We start from the raw sequence: 19,711 nt of genomic DNA on the forward strand, positions 1-19,711 counted from the left end.
TAAATATAAGAACAACTCTCAGGCCCGGTTGCACAAAAGCCGGTTAAATTTTAACCGTGATTTCAAAAAAGCCTTCTTTGTTTGGTCCTCGTGGAATTGATCACGGTTGAAATTTAACCAGATTTTGTGCAACTGTTACTTTTTTGTTAAGTTTAAATGAGATTCACTTACAGCAGGTACGTAGCAAGTGGTTCTGTTCATGGGAAAACCAACCTTGGCTATGAAATAGTTTACTTTTCTGATACCAAAATAATTGTAGAAAGTCTTACAAATATTTTTCTCAATGTCATTGACATAGATATTGGGACGCCAGCCTCCATTTCCCCAAACACTGACTTCAAGCCGCATCTGAAATATGAAAATTATAGGTTGGATCATTAATATTTGAGGGGAAACATTCATGATCATAACACTCGGTCAGGTAGTCAGTTTGATCTGGGGCGTGCTAGGCTTGCCAAAACACAGAAAATGTACTGCTATATAGGAGTGAAAATTTTCAACAGGTTATCACTGAAAGTACGGAATTATGATCATGATAGTTTTAAGAGAGCAATTGAAGGATGGTTGAAGAATAGATCATTTTATCCAAGCGAGGAAATGCTGTTAATCGTAGATAATATTTAAGTATCTCATTTGTATATTAATTTGTAATATTAAATATATATAACGTGTACTTGTAAACAAAGTATCAATGTCACTGTATCCTTATGAAGTGACTTTTGTCAATGCAATTATTTTGTTTGTGACAATAAAACATTCTTGATTCTTGAGATGGATAAATATAAGAACAACTCTCAGGCCCGGTTGCACAAAAGCCGGTTAAATTTTAACCGTGATTTCAAAAAAGCCTTCTTTGTTTGGTCCTCGTGGAATTGATCACGGTTGAAATTTAACCAGATTTTGTGCAACTGTTACTTTTTTGTTAAGTTTAAATGAGATTCACTTACAGCAGGTACGTAGCAAGTGGTTCTGTTCATGGGAAAACCAACCTTGGCTATGAAATAGTTTACTTTTCTGATACCAAAATAATTGTAGAAAGTCTTACAAATATTTTTCTCAATGTCATTGACATAGATATTGGGACGCCAGCCTCCATTTCCCCAAACACTGACTTCAAGCCGCATCTGAAATATGAAAATTATAGGTTGGATCATTAATATTTGAGGGGAAATCGTTGTGTATTATTCAGCTGAAATCATGTGTCGGCGCATAAATTCTTTCTGTCTGTCTGTCTGTGTGATATCTCCCAAATAGCACCAGCTTTTTAAATGAATGAAAAAATTAGAGAAAATATCGGGGCACCTAGCTTCGCTCGTAATTTATTCATTGACTTTTGATAAACCAAACACAATCCTTTAAAATGATTGGGGAAGTACTAACAGGCACAGCCCAAAACTGTTTCTTTCCCGCCATTTTGTCACACCGTGGAGTGGGAGGAGACTCTCTAGCTAGGCCAATGGCAGGCGTTCATGCCCTCGACAATAGCAGTACTCGCCTACTAGTATAAATTCTGCTGCTCTTGTATTTAGTTTTAGTTATCAGAGATTGACAATGGTGTAATAACCGAAACGGTCTTGCCAATTATCAATAAATCAGTGGCTTTTTGACAATTTCTTAGTATTTTCATTCAATATGAAACTAAACGTTTAGCTCTAGTGTGAAGTGTCAAAAAAGTTGTTAAACTTCTAGGAATAAATTTTGATTCGAAACTTACTTGAAAAGTCATACAGATGCACTTTGTACCGATTATCTAGAGTTGTATTTCTATTAAGGAAGTTGAAATCTTGTTCTAGCATTAGTCTCACCCTAAACGCATATTTCGCACTGTTCCACTCTCACCTTCAATATAGTACATTGCTGCGGGGAATTCTAGTGGTGCAATAGTTATTTGTATATGTAGAGTGAAAAGTAACTTTTTCTCCCTGTGGGCAAAGTTTGAAGCCCGAGGCGAAGCCGAGGGCAACAATTTTCCTGAGGGAGAAAAAGTATATTCACTCGTGATGTACACAACATTTTTCCTCCATCTACATTTTTTTATAGAAACTGCAAATAAAATCATTTTAATAACTTACGTATTGATAAAAATGTTTCTAACAGCATAACCTAAAATCTAAAACCTAAAAAACCGGTCGTTGATTGGCACTGCCGATTGCGCTATCTATCGGTGAAAGTTGTAACACATTATATCAGCTGGGCAGCTACCAAAATGTCTGACTCCAGATCACGCGGTTCAGATTTGAATACAGATCAAAAATATTTGTTGGCTTGTATTTTGAATAGAATGAAATATTTAAAAAATTGTATAAATTTTTATTGTCTACTAATATTAAGAATATAATATCATACAAATATATTTCGTGAGTTGATCAAATTCCTGATTGAATTCAGTTGACTCAATGACAGACACCTCTATTATGCTTTCTCATCTGAGCTTAGACCTTCTAAACTATTACCATGTAAGTTTTTAAAATAGAGATGCTTCCCATGTTATTAAATGGAGTCACTTTTCTCCCTAGGGAGTTTTCTGTTTTTTACTACCGAGAGCGAAAAAGTGACACTTTAGTATATGTTTCAGGGAGTAAAGTAAGTACTTTAGACAGTAGTGGAGGAAAAAGAGGGTTTCTGTGTCAAAAAAGAGCTATGCGTGCTATATTTATTCTGGCATGAGAGACAGAGGGAGTCCTGTAAGCCTTTTTCTTAGACAATGGTATATTGCCACTTCCTTGTATTTACATTATGGATTGTTTATATTTTTAAAGAAACTCCAATCTTTTCAATTTGAAGTGAAGCATTCATGAGCATAACACTCGGTCAGATAGTCAGTTGATGTGGGGCGTGCTAGGCTTGCCAAACACAAAAAATGTACTGCTATATAGGAGTGAAAATTTCAACAGGTTATCACTGAAAGTACGGAATTATGATCTTGATAATTTTAAGAGAGCTATAAAAGAATGGTTGAAGAATAGATCATTTTATTCAATTGAGGAAATGCTGTTATCCGTAGATAAATTATTTAAGTATCCCATTTGTATATTAATTTGTAATACTAAAAAATATATAACGTGTACTTGTAAACAAAGTATCAATGTCACTGTATCCTTATGAAGTGACTTTTGTCAATGCAATTATTTGTTTGTGACAATAAAACATTCTTGATTCTTGAGATGGATGATATAAGAACAACTCTCAGGCCCGGTTGCACAAAAGCCGGTTAAATTTTACAGTGATTTCAAAAAAGCCTTCTTTAATATTGGTCCTCGTGGAATTGATCACGGTTGAAATTCAACCGGATTTGTGCAACTGTTACTTTTTCGTAAGTTTAAATGAGATTCACTTACAGCAGGTACGTAGCAAGTGGTTGTTCATGGGAAAACCAACCTTGGCTATGAAATAGTTGACTTTTCTGATTCCAAATAATTGTAGAAAGTCTTACAAATATTTTTCTCAATGTCATTGACATAGATATTGGGACGCCAGCCTCCATTTCCCCAACTACTGACTTCAAGCCGCATCTGAAATATGAGAATTATAAGTTGGATCAATTATATTTTAGGGGAAATCGTTGTGTATTATTCAGCTGAAATCATGTGTCGGCGCATAAAGTCTTCCTGTCTGTCTGTCTGTGTGATATCTCCCAAACAGCACCAGCTTTTAAATTAATGGAAAAATTGAAGAAAATATCGGGGCACCGAGCTTCGCTCATGATTTATTTATTGACTTTTGATAACCCAAACACAATTCTTTAAAATGATTGGGGAAGTACTAACAGGCACAGCCCAAAACTGTTTCTTTCCCGAATTTTGATTTATACACTATAAATAGTCCAGAAGTAGGCTATGTTCCATACACTTGAATTCAGGTTCAATTTCTGTTCAAACATTTGAAAACAAAAATGTATATTTAGATATATACAAACCAAATTGAATAACAAAATAACACTCACTAATCATGAAATTGTCAAATAATGATCAACTTTGAAAATTATGATATACTCTAGCTTAGAAGGAATCTTGTCACGTCAACAAATCAGTTTATGTTGATCAAATTGATTAAATTGTCTAGCTAGATGAAATTTCTCGCTGATTGATTATGATTACACAGCTGGAAATAATTTTGTCTCTCTCTCCACAGGCACACGCATCTTCTGTTATCGAGAGACGACGAAATTATCATCTGTTTCCAAGGATGAATTATCCTTTTAATGTCGTTCCACGATTTTTTCCAAGGATGGAGACCTAGATGAATCGAATCTTTATATCATAATCCTATTATGTTCAAACTTTCGTGAAATTCGTTAGAGCCGTTTTCGAGATCCGTAAAACATAAATAACCAGATATATAAATAATACAGAAATTGCTCGCTTAATATAATAGGATAGCATGCAATAATTCCAGCTGACTGAATAATAAAATCAAACAATTTGTTTTCTTATGCAATTTAAATGTTATTTTTATTATGTGCTATAAGTAACACATGTTATAAAAATAAACATTTAATCTGAACTACAACAAAGTTATTATTTTTATATCCTGAAGAAGGACGAAGGAGTGAGTCAATTTTGCTGTCCAACAAACTTGACCTGTGAAAAGGTTCGAAGAATTTGTGTCCAAAATTGGAGCTGATTGTAAGTTCTTGTCGAACATACAAACAGACAGAAAACGACTTTGACCTTCAGTGAGTCAAAAGTAAGAACTCCGCTAACGCTCGTTCAACTAACCTTCATGTTTTCATCAATGTCTCTTTTGAAGGTGAAATTCCCATATAGAATAACGGTAGTTCGGTTCATTTTTCTCAAGTGTAGATCGAAGATCATTTCTTTCGATCCTTCTCGGGGGCATCTCTCAAAAGCGTCAAGTGACAACCAATAGGGTCCCTGTCGATTTCAATCATAATAGATATTCTTCATATATCATAGATGAGAACATTTAGATTATGAGTAATGTCAGATTAATTACCATATTTATTGATACCCAAAATACACTCACCGCTGGAGCTACAAGCAATGAAGAACAAACAAGAAGTGGCAGAGAAACAAATAAACAAAGTTGACCGTTCATATTGGATGATTCGCTTCAACAATACATTTTCAAAGACAGGTTTCAAATAGAGGACTTCAAATCAGAGGCTGATAAGAGCAAGGCTTCTCGTGATGAATATTTCAACTTGGAATCCGTTGGTGCAATTTGAAAGAGCTTATTATGATCCATATCTATAACTAACATGATAATCACTTGCAAGAGTTGAAAGAGCTCATTATGATCTATATATAACAGCAGATAATAATCATTTGTGAGCTTTCTCAATATTCTTTGCAGGTGATTATTATGTGTAGTTATATATGAATCATAATACGCTCTTTCAAATTATACCAACGGATATTGCAATTCCATTGTGAACTATTCATCACAAAAAGCCTTGCTTTCATCAGCATTGTGCTTTGAAGTCATCTATTTGAAACCTGACTTTGAAAAGGCACTGTTGAAGCAGACTGATCCAATATGAACGGTCAACTTTGTTTATTTGTTTCTCTGCCACTTCTTGTTTGTTCTTCATTGCTTGTAGCTCCAGCGGTGAGTGTATTCTGGGTATCAATAAATATTCGAGTAGTTAATCTGCAATTTTTCATAATCTAAATGTTCTTGTAATAATAATCTAATAATAATTCTAAGCCTCTGATCTAGAAAAGAGGAATGAGTCTCTGCTTTGAATTGCAACTATTCTAGTTTTGAGAGCAGAATTGATCTCCGGCTATTTAGTTATTAAGACAAAAAATATTTTTCATAAAAATAGTAATCATATTTTATTTCCTACAAAAGTATAGCAAAACAATGTAAAACAGTTGAAGAACGTCACAGATAAATAACAGAAAATATCAGTCATGAAATAAAACTCCAATAACATTTTTTAACAAACTCCAATAACATTTTTTAACAATTTATGAAATTTGCAAAATTATTATGTTATATTCAATGAACTTGTCCGAACACTTGTTAGTTTCAATGTTCCGTTATTGTTTATAAAAAAATTGACTTATACAAAAATTGACTTATAGATAAATATACGGGATAGGCACTTCACGAATGACGCATCATCACGTCTGAACTATACTCTGTCCAAATTGGTATGAGCTCTGAAGGATTAGGCCGACCCTCCTACTACTCACATACACACAAGCGCAGTCTCCTTTTGTGTGTGTGTGTGAGTAAAGGGACTGTCTGTCTACCTGTATACTACGAAGTATATCAATGGCGCAGTTAGGCTGGCGTGTGTGCCTGCGCGTGGGGGAGCGAGGGTCGGCTTAATCTTTCAGCGATCATGGCAGTCTGGACAGAGTATAGGTACTAGAGTGATTAACTTGAAATTCGCCAAAAAATACTTGATTATGGAGGATGGTTAATTCTATATCCAGTTCGTCAAGTTTTCAGTTCGTAAAGTTTCTGCATCTAGTCTTTAATCTGCATCTCCAGTACGTCAAGTTCCAGTCATCAAGTTTTCAATTCGTCAAGCTTCCACTTGCTGAGTGATACTTTCAATGTCAGCATGTAACTATAAAACTGAATTCAATCTATTTTGTGCTCTAAACAGACCTTGCAGAGCACGGGTCACTTTCTAGTTTCCAATGATTTGACTAAGCTTCATCAAGCTCAATCATAACATCATGTTGAGACAATAATTAAACATAAGAGGATCAAGATAATTAATGGAATTGTCAACATGATTTTAAGTTAAAGGCAATATAAGTTCAAGACAAAAAAGGACTTGAAAAGAAAATACAAAACACACTTGTACAATATACAATATACTTGGAGTAAGTGACTACGCACTGGTCTGACAATCAGAGAACCCGAGTTCGAATCTCGACTGGGGCAAACGTTTTCGACCCCAGCACAATCACATGGATACGGCCACTCCATCTTTCGAAAAAAATATTTATTCATCTATAAAATCCCATTCCTCCCGGATAGTAAATTGAAAATGTACACAAAACCTCCTCGTTTTGGAGGTTTAATGTGTAATTATTTTGCCTCCACTGTTCGAAGTAAGTATTATTGCTTTGGCCTTGAACTCTCAATGAACTGATGATTCAGCAGTCAGTTCATTTTCAGCATAATTTACGGTTTTCTCAGCTCACAGGTGACAACTCAGTTTCAGACGTGACGTTGGAATTACACACGAAAAGTAACTTCGATAATCTAAATAGTAGTTTGTGAACAGTAGACCTCGCGCTCAGTAAGTTACATTGACCTGTTGTCATGTTTTCTCAAAAATTAATAATAATTGATCAATTTAAAAAGTCTAGAAAAAATCCTAAATAAACGTAGAGCTTCCTGTCCTATCGTACCGTGACGTGACGTGTCATCCCGGAATGTGAGTGTGAGCGCTGTATCAGGTCTGGCTGCCGTCGATACGCCAATCCAATCAACCCATCAGAGAACATTCTGTGTTGTCGTGTTGGCGAAAAATCGGTGTGTTGAAATTAACAAAATAGACTACCATAATGCTGATTTCCTACAAGCTTCATTTCTCACTTTTCGTGATTATAGAAATAAATTCTTTTCAAATATTTGTTGCAATTTTATCATCAAATTAAAAAAGAAAAATGTAAAAAAAGTGTTTTCTATCAAGAACTCCAAACTACAATCATGGCTCAGCTTATGGAACGACAATGTTAGTAGACAACTGTCTACTAAAGTTGATGAAAAGATACATTTTCAATATATCGATGTTTAGGCACTTCACGAATGACGCATCATCACGTCTGAACTATACTCTGTCCAAATTGGTATGAGCTCTGAAGGATTAGGCCGACCCTCCTACTATTCACATACACACAAGCGCAGTCTCCTTTTGTGTGTGTGTGTGAGTAAAGGGACGGTCTGTCTACCTGTATACTACGAAGTATATCAATGGCGCAGGTAGGCCTGGCGTGTGTGCCTGCGCGTGGGGGAGCGAGGGTCGGCTTAATCTTTCAGCGATCATGGCAGTCTGGACAGAGTATAGGTACTAGAGTGATTAACTTGAAATTTCGCAAAAGATACTTGATTTACGGAGGATGGTTATAGTTCTATTTCCAGTTCGTCAAGTTTTAAGTTCGTAAAGTATTTGCATCTACTCTTTAATCTGCATCTCCAGTACGTCAAGTTCCAGTTCATCAAGTTTTCAATTTGTCAAGCTTCCACTTGCTGAGTGATACTTTCAATGTCAGCATGTAACTATAAACTGAATCAATCTATTTTGTGCTCTAAACAGACCTTGCAGAGCACGGGTCACTTTCTAGTTTCCAATGATTTGACTAAGCTTCATCAAGTCAATCATAACATCATGTTGAGACAATAATTAAACATAAGAGGATCAAGATAATTAATGGAATTGTCAACATGATTTTAAGTTAAAGGCAATATAAGTTCAAGACAAAAAAGGACTTGAAAAGAAAATACAAAACACACTTGTACAATATACTCACTTGTTACTTTCCTTGCCCTATTACCATAGGTAAGGAAAGTATTGCTTTCCGAAAAAAAATTAAGGTAGGTACCCCAATTCCTAAACTTCTATACGTTCCTAGGTCCCCTGAGTCAAAAAGTGGTTTTTGGATATTGGTCTGTATGTGTGTGTGTGTGTGTGTGTGTGTGTGTGTGTGTGTGTGTGTGTGTGTTTTTGTGTGTGTGTGTGTGTGTGTGTGTGTGTGTGTGTGTGTGTGTGTGTGTGTGTGTGTGTGTGTGTGTGTGTGTGTATGAGTGTATGTGCGTCTGTGTACACGATATCTCATCTCCCTGAGTCATGACTTGAAATTTGGAACTTAAAGTCCTTACAATATAAAGATTCGACACGAACAATTTCGATCTCATGCAATTCAAGATGGCGGATAAAATAGCGAAATTGTTGTCAAAAACAGGGTTTTTCGCGGTTCTCTCGAAAACGGCTCCAACGATTTTGATCAAATTTATGCCTAGAATAGTCATTGATAAGCGCTCTATCAACTACCACAAGTCCCATATCTGTAAAAATTCCAGGAGCTCCGCCCCATCTATGCAAAGTTTGATTTTAGATTCCCAATTATCAGGCTTCAGATAGAATTTAAACAAAAAATTCCAAGTGGAAAAGATTGAGCATGAAAATCTCTACAATTAATTTTCTGTAACATTTTCACCTAAAATTGAAAATAGGCTTGAAATTCGAGAAAATGTGATTCTTAAATTGCAAACTATTGGCAACTGTTGATTCTATTAAATCATTCACGATGAAGAGATAGAAGACTTCGTGTGTCTGCAGCGCTATTGTCCTGTCACCAGCTGGCTCAGATCTTAGAATAGTAGACTTGAGATGCGCGTGAACACTAGCGTCAGGTGATCAATTTTCTTAATGTCAAGGAAAGTTGTGTGATTGCGCCACACCAGATTTTTATCATTATAGTTATGTTTTGTGAGATGTGGTATTTTTTTATCAAATCACAACTAGTTCCAACTCATTAGAGAAAAAATACTTATAAGTTAATAAGATTATAATAATAATAATAATTAACAGGGTCCCTATTGGATCACATTTGACGCTTTTGAGAGATGCTCCCGAGAAGGTTCGAGAGAAATGATCATCGATCTACACTTGAGAAAAATGAACCGAACTACCGTTATTCTCTACGGAAATTTCTCCTTCAAAAGAGACTTTGATGAAAACATAAAGGTTTGTTCAGTTTCTCTTTAATTTCTTGGATTCAAATAAAATCCTTTCATTGATGAATTATCTTAAATGCATACATAAAACTGATGCCGTATACTTTATCAGTGTAATAACAATAGCATGTAATTAGGGTATGATTTTTTTCAATTCAAAAATTAATTTATTTCGCACAAAGTATTATTACAAAACATTGCACCGGCTAAAAATACAAAAAATAAAAATACTAATGAAAATCCTCTATGAAAAACAACTTATTTTAACATTTTCTGTTTTGCTTTGGAGGACTGTCTAAATCAGATTGACTGATTTGGATGTCTACGCCTTCAAAACCATGGAGTTCGTTCCTGTATTAAATAAATAACCTTTTTATAGTATTCTTCTTGGTAAATACACTAACCAGGGCAATAAAATGAAATCAATTAAGGAGTGGCTGAATATTAGTAGTTCACGCCTCCAAAACCAAGGAACTGTCTGATTGGTCAATGAGTTGATTAGTCGCCATTCTACCTTCACAGCGCACAACCAATAGAAAGTAAGCAGCTTGAGAAGTCACATGAAGTTATTGTCGAATGAGGCTGCTCATTGAATTTGGGGCGTGGCTTACATTAGCATTATTGTTCTGCGTTTTGAGTCAGTTGTGCCTTCCTCCGTTAGAAACGAACATACCAGTATATTATTTGGGAAAATTATAATAATTATGATGATAATATGGTGTTCAAGCGATTAACATAATAGGTCTGCTTTGGATTCTCGAAATATTTCTAAAGAGACTAACCTATAGTGAGTCCAAGTTGAAATCACATTGCAGAAAGATACGAGAACATAATATTACAAAATTTCCTCCAAAAACAAGTTCTAGTAGCTTGGGAGTATTATTTTAACTGAAAATAGATTTACATTACAGGAGCTTGAATTCTTGCTGACGATTTGAAAATTATTGTCAATGACATAAACGTTTTTTCAAGATTTTCAATCCCTTCAAATAATTTATTTAAGACATATCTCAATTTTCGTTTTCCAGATGCGTGTTGAAACCGAGAGTTGGGGGAATGGAGGCTGGCGTTCCAATCTCTATAATTTTGACATCAATGGGAATATTTGTAAGGCTTTATCCAACATTTTTGGTACAAGAAGATTAGATAATTTTATAGCCAAAGCCGGATTTCCCATCAACAGAACCAACTGTCACATACCTGCTGTGAGTAAATCTTATTCTAACTCAATAATAATTACAACAATAATAGTTGTTTATATATTTATCTCTCCCTCTGACTACCCTCCCTGTCGCACACTCTCTCACTCACTCTCCCACTTCTTCAATCCAGGAATTCTCTCATGAGCTCAAAAAAGGAATTGCAGAATTAAAACCTTTTTTACTTTCCTTGCCCTACTACCATAGGTAAGGAAAGTATTGCTTTCCAAAAAAAATCAAGGTACCCCAATTTCAAGTTTTCTATACGTTTCAAGGTCCCCTGAGTCCAAAAACATGATTTTTGGGTGTTGGTCTGTGTGTGTGTGTGTATGTGTGTATGTGTGTATGTCTGTGAACACGATAACTCCATTCCTAATTAACCGATTGACTTGAAATTTCAAACTAAGGTCCTTATTATACCATGAGGACCCGACAATAAGAAATTCAATAAAATTCAATTCAAGATGGCGGATAATTACTAAAAAACCATGTTTTTCACGGTTTTCTCGAAAACGGCTCTAACGATTTTCTTCAAATTTATACCGTGGATAGCTATTTATAAGCCCTCTCAACTGACATGAGTCTCATTTTCAGGAAAATTGCAGGAGCTGCGTAATATTCTCGAGAAAAATGGCGGATAATTACTGAAAAACCATGTTTTTCACGATTTTCTCAAAAATTACTCGACTGATTTATTTCAAATTCATACTCTGTATAGTTATTTATCAGCTCCATGAACTGGCATGAGTCTCCTTTCTGGGAAACTAATGGGGGGATCGCCCCATTCTTGAGAAATGGTCTTTGTAACCTCCTTCTCGTACATGAGGTAGGTAGGTAGAGCAGTCTATAAAAATAACACATAGTCGAGATATTTCATCTGTAGAACAGCTGTTTCGACGACTTTTAAAAAATCATCGGATTTCACAATTTACACAAAGGAAAAAGTACTCTGAAAACAATCATATACACACATATACAGTAGTCTGATCGTAGTTTCAAATAATTATGTTGCCGCCAATCGTCATTATGTTATTTCTCTAAATTATCGTCGTTTAAGAATGAGGCTCCCAGTTCAATGAGCAAGGAAAGTTGTGTGAGTGTACCACACCAGATTTTTAATTCTTAAATAGAATTCATAGTCCAGGTCCTGTAGCTTTGCCTATCGGCAGAGGGCCAGTAGACTACAATACTACCCTTTCAAAAGCATAGAACATTTTGAAAAATGTATCTTTTCATTAGCAACAAATGCTCTTTTGTATCTTCTCGAAAGCAACGTGTTGGATCCGGAAAGATACACAAGGAGCTTCAATGTATCTTTACATAAGCAACAGATGCTCTTTTGCAACTTCTCAAAAGCAACGTGTTGCATCCGAAAAGATACACAAAGAGCTTTTTGAAGATCTATCTTTCTTCAGGCAACTTTTGTATCTTCTCAAAAGCGACGTGTTGCATCCGAAAAGATACACAAGGAGCTTCAACATATCTTTCCATTAGTAACAGATGCTCTTTTGCAACTTCTCAAAAGCAACGTGTTGCATCCGAAAAGATACACAAAGAGCTTTTTAGAGTTAGGTCCTTTTAGCACAACTCAGCCATGCTCTTTCCTCCATCTAGGAATCTAGGGTCTTTGAAGCCTGATGTTTTTGCAAAGCCGTAAATATCACCCCGCCAACCATACCTTGCATGTATACCGTTTAAAAGTCACTGAGGCAAAGCTACGAGACGCACACAGTAAAATGGGTAATTTGTGCAGCAAAATGGGTAATTTGTGCAGCGAAATGGGTAATTTGTGCAGCGAAATGGGTAATTTGTCTCCAATTCGATATTGTTCAACAATCGCGTGTCTATTCTACAGATATGCAATGTGGTGAAATTAGATGTATATACCGAAACTTCATTTTGATTGTATAATGTTTTCAGCTGTGAATAACAAATAGTGAGTAGGTTTTTGATTTTTTATTCACATTTTTTAAATAAGTGCAATATTTCCAAAGTTTTTAATTTATTGTGATACATTCTGTAATCTATTTAGAGTATAAAATCAACCTTCAAAACTCAATATTTTAAATCATCATTCTTGGACCGAAAATCAAGTGACAAAGCAGTGTGTGATTACATAACCTTATCTTTTGGACAACATTAACATTTTATCAAAATTTTTGGCGAGAAATAGTACAGGCTCAACCTAGTTTTTCCTCCAATGTCATAATTGTATTATGTTCATAGTATTTTATATAATAAATGAAATGAAAATGAAATAACGGAGTTTCTAACAGAGAAAAATTATACAAATTCATGATTGTCAGCAGCATAGGGTAGTTTCACTGGCTAATACAAAGAGAGAGAGAGAGAGAGAGAGAGAGAGAGAGAGAGAGAGAGAGAGAGAGAGAGAGGAGAGAGAGAGAGAGAGAGAGAGAGAGAGAAGAGAGAGAGAGAGAGAGAGAATCTTTGTTGTAAGTTCAGTCTTTTCCACTATTAATTCAATAGGTATACTTTGTATAAACTTCGAATAACTTTGGATAGGTGCACTAGTATACTTTGAATAAACTTTGGAAAACACGTTTGAAGTGGAATGAAAAAACTCACTACTGTATTTAGTAAGATCTACTTTTTAGCAGTGATAATGTTTCGAGCAACAACAGATGAAGCTGACCAACAACCGGTCGAAAATGCTAAAAAGTAACAAGTGTTTTCACTTCAAACGTGTTTTTCATACACAGAGATAATCGTTTTTAGAATTAAAATCATACCCAAATTGAATAATAATATGAGATAAATAAAATTGAATTTTCTTGTAGAATTTGGGAGCATATTCTTGTTTTTTATTTAAATATGAGATTTGATAATAATCAATAATAATTTATAGAATTTCTTATTTGAGAATATTCTTCTCGAAATTAGTGTCATGCCGTTGAAGCCAATTCGTTCATATCACTGTCAATTTTTTTCAATATTTATTATAGAAATGGAAAATTACCTTATAGAATAATAGTTTTATCAAGAGTGAAAAACGTTCTTTAGACTTATGCAGTGAATGCACATTTAGAGCAAACTGTGACAGTGTTTTAAATATTCTTCTTCTTCTTCTTCTTCTTCTTCTTCTTCTTCTTCTTCTTCTTCTTCTTCTTCTTCTCCTTCTCCTACCACATTCTTCTAAAAGAGCAAAAGCTTTTACTTTTGAGCAAATGCTCAAACTATTTTTTTGATGAGCATGAGCAAAAGGTTTTGCTCACGTTTATTCATAGAAAATGAAGCAAATGCTCCATATTTTAGAAGTATAAGCAAATGCTCAGCTTTATTCATATGGACCACTGTCCATGTCTCCGAGCCATAGGTCACTACAGTGCGTATTGAGCTGAGGTATAATTTTATTTTTATGCTAATCGGACGGCTCCTGAATACGCTTGCATTTGCGTGAAATGCTCTATTTCCAGCTTGAATCCTTTTACAGATGGTCTCACTCATTTCTTTTCCTTATCAAGTTTTGCCCCGAGATACTTGAATGTAGACTTGATGCTATTCCCTCTATTTCATTCCTGTCTATAACTTAATTCCTTGGAACTCTTCTTCCAGGTGTTGCAGCTACATGCAAGTATTCAGTTTTAATCTCTAATCCTATCTTTTCTGCCTCTTGTTCCACTTTCCCGGAGGTTTCCTTCAGTACTGTGGTGTCTCTAGCTAATTTTCCCACATCATCAGCATAGGCACATATTTGGGTTGCTTTGTGGAAGAGGATGCCCCCCTTTGTCTACATTCTTCAATACACTGTGCAGAGCAATATTGAAAAGAGTCGCCGACAAGCTATCTCCTTGTTTTACTCCGCCATTGAATTGAAATGCCTGACTAACTCTTTTCCCGCCTTTATCATACCTCTTGTGTCATTCAAAGTGATCCAAATCATTCTGATCAACTTTGCCCGTACGCCATGTTGGTCAAAATATTAAACAGAGGTCATCTTTTGACACTGTCAAATGCTCTTCTGAAGTCAATGAACACAATATGAACATCTATCTTGTGTTCATAGAACTCCTCAGAATCTGTCTCATGACAAAAATCTGATCAGATGTCCCTCTGTTTTCCCGGAATCCACATTGATATTCTCCAATGATTCTATTTGAATATTTAATCAATCTCTTGTTTGAGGCTGTGCAAAGGCTAAAAATGAACTTTCTACTCGTGATATTTTTCAAAGTTTTTCTATCTGTATATCATCAATCTATCAAAATTGAAACTTTTTCTCAAAAAAAAAACATTTTTTTCTGATCATTACTTTTTGAGATATGAGCGCCTAAAGTTCAAATTTTTGGGACAGAACATTTCAAATTCGGTGAGAGATAAATCCATGAGATTCAGAGGATATATTCTTCATGGTATTGCTAATCTAGTAAAACAAAAATTTTCTGAAAATATCAATTTTAAGATAGTTATTCAATTCCCTGAAAACAACCAAAAATAACTTTTAGTTGAGTTATTTTTGGTTATTCTTAGTAAATTGAATCACCGTTTCAAAAATTGATACTTTCGGAAAATTTTAGTTTCACTAGATCAACAATACCATGAAGAATCCATCCTCTAAGTCTCATGGATTCATATCTTACCGATTTTGAAATGATGTCCCAAAAATTCAAACTTCAGGCGCTCATATCTTAAAAAGTAATGATCGAAAAAAAATGTTTTCCTGAGAAAACTTTTTCATTCTGATAGCTTGATGATGACGAAAAAGTTGGAAAAATATCACGAGTAGAAAGTTTATTTTTAGCCTTTGCACAGCCTTAACACATTGGAGAACACTTTGTAAACAATGCACAACATCGTGATGTCTCTGTAATTTTCACAATCCGGATTATTTTCGCTTTTGAATAGTGGGCATATTATGATTACATTATTCCTAGAGTCTGGTATTTCTTCCTCAATCCACACCCTCTCTATCAAACCTTAAATTCTTTGTGATAGGTCTGTGTTTGTGGATAGTATTTTAAATATAATGATACATAATTCTTTCAATCAATAATATTTTATTTATTTTTTCAAATTTACAGAACAACTATCTAGTGGACGACGTTGTTGTATCAAACAGTTTCTTGGAACCATTTCAAATTCTAATTTACGGTAAATACCGCATTACAGACTCCCTGTTCTCTGCTAAGAATAAGTTACTAGGCTGCGTAAGGGTGGTCCTGAAAATAATAAGGCGATATTAGTAAAACCATAGACTAAGAAACCAGATTAGATCCAGCAAACTGTATCAGATACAGTAACTGTGAAGATCAGAACAGGTTAGATTTAGTAACTGTCACCAGTGGCGTCTCGTGTTAAGGTTGCACGGTTGCATAACCACCTTCATTTTGATTATAATCAATGGATTATTTTTTAGGAATAAATTAAGTGACTGAATTCATAAATGAGCTCTTTTATCATCTCAATTACTGATATAAGCTTCACAATTTCATCATAATCCTATAATAAGAGCAGCAAACTGTAGAACGTGAACACAGTTCACGCGAAATCAAACGCTGTGGTAGAACTGAACAGTGAATATAGCATTGGAGGTTGCAATCCTCCTGCAACCAAACTCATGCACGCGCACTACTACTATGTATATTAGTAGTGTGATATATTTTTCTACTCGAGCCCATAAAACCAATGTGGTGGCAATTTTTCTGCAACTATCCGCTTGAGGCGCTAGCAGTCCATACCAGTCTAGATGTGAAATTACCCCGTACCAGATTCTGATGAATGTGAAAGTCTGCTATCTGCTCTCTCATGAGTGTATAATCTTTTGATAACAGCCTCAATAGCATGACTTTATAATTTATTCTTCATGATAAAATAACATTATAATAAATATCATGTTCAATTGTTTTGATATTTTCGAAACAAAACAAGTAGGTCCAATAAAAATGGACTGTCCTGGATTTTTTTGTGTCATAATATGCAATCTCCTTATGTCCAGGAAACATGAAAAATAGAATAATTATTTATCATTTTGTGAAAAATACATTGTTTATCTTTATCAGAGTTGAAAATTCCTAGCTGCCAATTATGCCATGGTCTCACTTGGAGAAAGTTTCGTTTGGATAGGCTTTTATTGTGTGTAAAGATTGAATAACAAATTAAATAAATTTGTTCTACATGGAGGTGAATTCTTAATCCAACCCCCACATCAGACGTGTCAATTGAGGTATTGAAAATTATATTGTAAAAACAGGAACCCCCAGTATTTTCAATCACCAGCCGCCACTGACTGATACTAGATACAGTAACTGTTCAGATCAGAACAGGTTGGATTTAGCAACTGTTACTGGATACAGTAACTGTTCAGATCAGATCTAGCAACTGTTACTAGATACAGTAACTGTTAGATCAGAACAGGTTAGATCTATGTTCAAACATGTTCCTGCTGAACAAATGAGTTCTCATCTATCAATGTGAGGAGATATTCAATACAATAAAATTATTTTGAAAACTTAATTTAGTAATTGTTTGATTCAACCACGAACATCTGTTTCTCAAAAGATCAACTCACACTACTGTACCTCGACTCAAATCGTAAGACTCCAGTCTCTTGACCTTACAACTTTTTCACTCATTGTCGGCACTACTTCAGTTCCATTCTACTCCATTTTCTAACCTTACTTTTCAAAGCTAGAAAGGCTTCAAAAATGATGTACCACACAATGGGTGGTAACATTTAAAATGTTTGAGTTATAACCCTTGAAAACTAAGAGTTACAACCCAAGGAAACTAATTTCCTTGAAAACTGAAACTTTAATCAGCCGCCATTTTGGATACAAGTATCATAGAAAATTTTAATTGATGTCATCTTTCTTGGTTCAAAATGGCCTTTAAAGTGATGTACCACACAATGGATGTTTACCTTTTAAATATTCGACTTACAACCCCCAACTCACCCCCTTATGAAGGGTTGAAACTCAGTTGTACGTCATAAGGTAGAGTATTTGACCGATAACTTATCCTGAATGTAACAGTATCATATCTTCAACAGTCTCCAAATTATTGAATGGTTCTCATACATATGACTCATTCTTTATAATTGACCAAACGAAGTGAGGTCTAAGATTTAAGTCGACGGTTTGGCATTTCTCTTAATGTTCAAATGTTTAAATGTTTGTTTAAATGTTTAAATGTTTAAATGTTTAATGTTTAAATGTTTAAATGTTTAAATTTTAAATGTTTAAATGTTTAATGTTTAATGTTTAAATGTTTAAATGTTTAAATTTTAAATGTTTAAATGTTTAAATGCTTAATGTTTAAATGTTTAAATGTTAAATGTTAAATGTTTAAATGTTTAAATGTTTAATGTTAAATGTTTAAATGTTTAATTTAAATGTTTAAATGTTTAAATGTTTAAATGTTTAAATGTTTAAATGTTTAAATGTTTAATGTTTAAATGTTTAAATGTTTAAATGTTTAAATGTTTAAATGTTTAAATGTTTAAATGTTTAAATGTTTAAATGTTTAAATGTTTAAATATTTAAATGTTTAAATGTTTAAATGTTTAAATGTTTAAATGTTTAAATGTTTAAATGTTTAAATGTTTAAATGTTTAAATGTTTAAATGTTTAAATGTTTAAATGTTAAGATGTTTAAATGTTTAAATGTTTAAATGTTTAAATGTTTAAATGTTTAAATGTTTAAATGTTTAAATGTTTAAATGTTTAAATGTTTAAATGTTTAAATGTTTAAATGTTTAAATGTTTAAATGTTTAAATGTTTAAATGTTTAAATGTTTAAATGTTTAAATGTTTAAATGTTTAAATGTTTAAATGTTTAAATGTTTAAATGTTTAAATGTTTAATGTTTAAATGTTTAAATGTTTAAATGTTTAAATGTTTAAATGTTTAAATGTTTAAATGTTTAAATGTTTAAATGTTTAAATGTTTAAATGTTTAATGTTTAAATGTTTAAATGTTTAAATGTTTAAATGTTTAAATGTTTAAATGTTTAAAATTTTAATGTTCAAATGTTTAAATGTTTAAATCTCATGAAAGAAGAGATTCAACTAGAAAAAATTATAATTACCCTTATAAAATCAAAGGTTTGCCAAACGAACAGTTAGCACCCGAGCGATAAGGCTTCCTTATCAACAGCTGAGTATAAGATAAGAGTACCGTTTTGTACTACACATTTTTTCAAAGAATTATTTAATAAAATTATAATTATTTGCAGATTAAGTACAAATCATTTATGAATTGTTCATTGAACTTTTGGAGGTTACACTTTTGTTTACAATTGGTCAGATGTTTTATAGCATCTCAGACACAGCTGACTGACTCAATATATTATAAATGTCATGCCAGGTTTTCATGCAAGCTATAATATTATTTCTAAAATTAATAACTATTCAAAAAGGATAAAGAATTTCAAATAGAAAAATAAAATGTAAGTATTATTGTTAAAATTATTTATTACTCACGAAATTACATTATAATGTCAAATGTGGTTATAATGAACTAGGTCATAGCATGAATATTGTATCACTGATAGGAGCAGCAAAAATTAATTATAACAGTTTCGAATATAATAAGAATTGTATAGAAATATTAAATTATAAATTATTGATTCAACTGAGTCACATGGTAAATGAATCTCTTTGGCAAGTCTAAGCCAATCATATGTCATAGAAATGGCACCAAAAGGGATGATCGTTTGAAAGCATCATATGTTAATCTGTTATCAGACAGCAAAATTGCCTTATCATTTATATGCTAGTGCATGTACACTGTATAGAGGAACTGTATCTGGAGAATTGAACAATTGAAAATTATACAAATTAAGTTATTATTGTAATCAAAGGAATTATATTTTACTGCTTGCCA

The 19,711-nt window shown here is 33.6% G+C and overlaps 2 protein-coding genes across 3 annotated transcripts in view; one reads left to right on the forward strand and one right to left on the reverse strand.

Annotated features, from left to right (window-relative positions):
* Positions 1 to 315, reverse strand: part of LOC120350908 — an 11,615-nt gene extending 11,300 nt beyond the window's left edge. Inside the window, exon 1 of the mRNA XM_039426203.1 lies at positions 172 to 315. Coding sequence (XP_039282137.1) covers positions 172 to 201 — 30 coding nt within the window. The 5' untranslated portion in view covers positions 202 to 315. The remainder of the gene's footprint in view (positions 1 to 171) is intronic.
* The window catches only part of LOC120350909, a 34,777-nt gene extending 18,146 nt beyond the window's left edge, over positions 1 to 16,631 (forward strand). The window contains exons 1-4 of one of the 2 annotated variants that reach the window (XM_039426204.1): positions 5,390 to 5,571; positions 9,527 to 9,682; positions 10,701 to 10,877; positions 15,911 to 16,631. In XM_039426204.1, the coding sequence (XP_039282138.1) occupies positions 5,500 to 5,571; positions 9,527 to 9,682; positions 10,701 to 10,877; positions 15,911 to 16,072 (567 nt within the window). In that variant the 5' untranslated portion in view covers positions 5,390 to 5,499 and the 3' untranslated portion in view covers positions 16,073 to 16,631. Of the gene's footprint in view, positions 1 to 5,389; positions 5,572 to 9,526; positions 9,683 to 10,700; positions 10,878 to 15,910 lie in introns of those variants that run through there. The other variant, XM_039426205.1, reaches the window with a different exon arrangement.
* The last annotated feature ends 3,080 nt before the right edge of the window (positions 16,632 to 19,711 follow it).

The sequence above is a fragment of the Nilaparvata lugens genome, chromosome 4, assembly GCF_014356525.2.
Source record: "Nilaparvata lugens isolate BPH chromosome 4, ASM1435652v1, whole genome shotgun sequence".
NCBI lineage: Eukaryota > Metazoa > Arthropoda > Insecta > Hemiptera > Delphacidae > Nilaparvata > Nilaparvata lugens.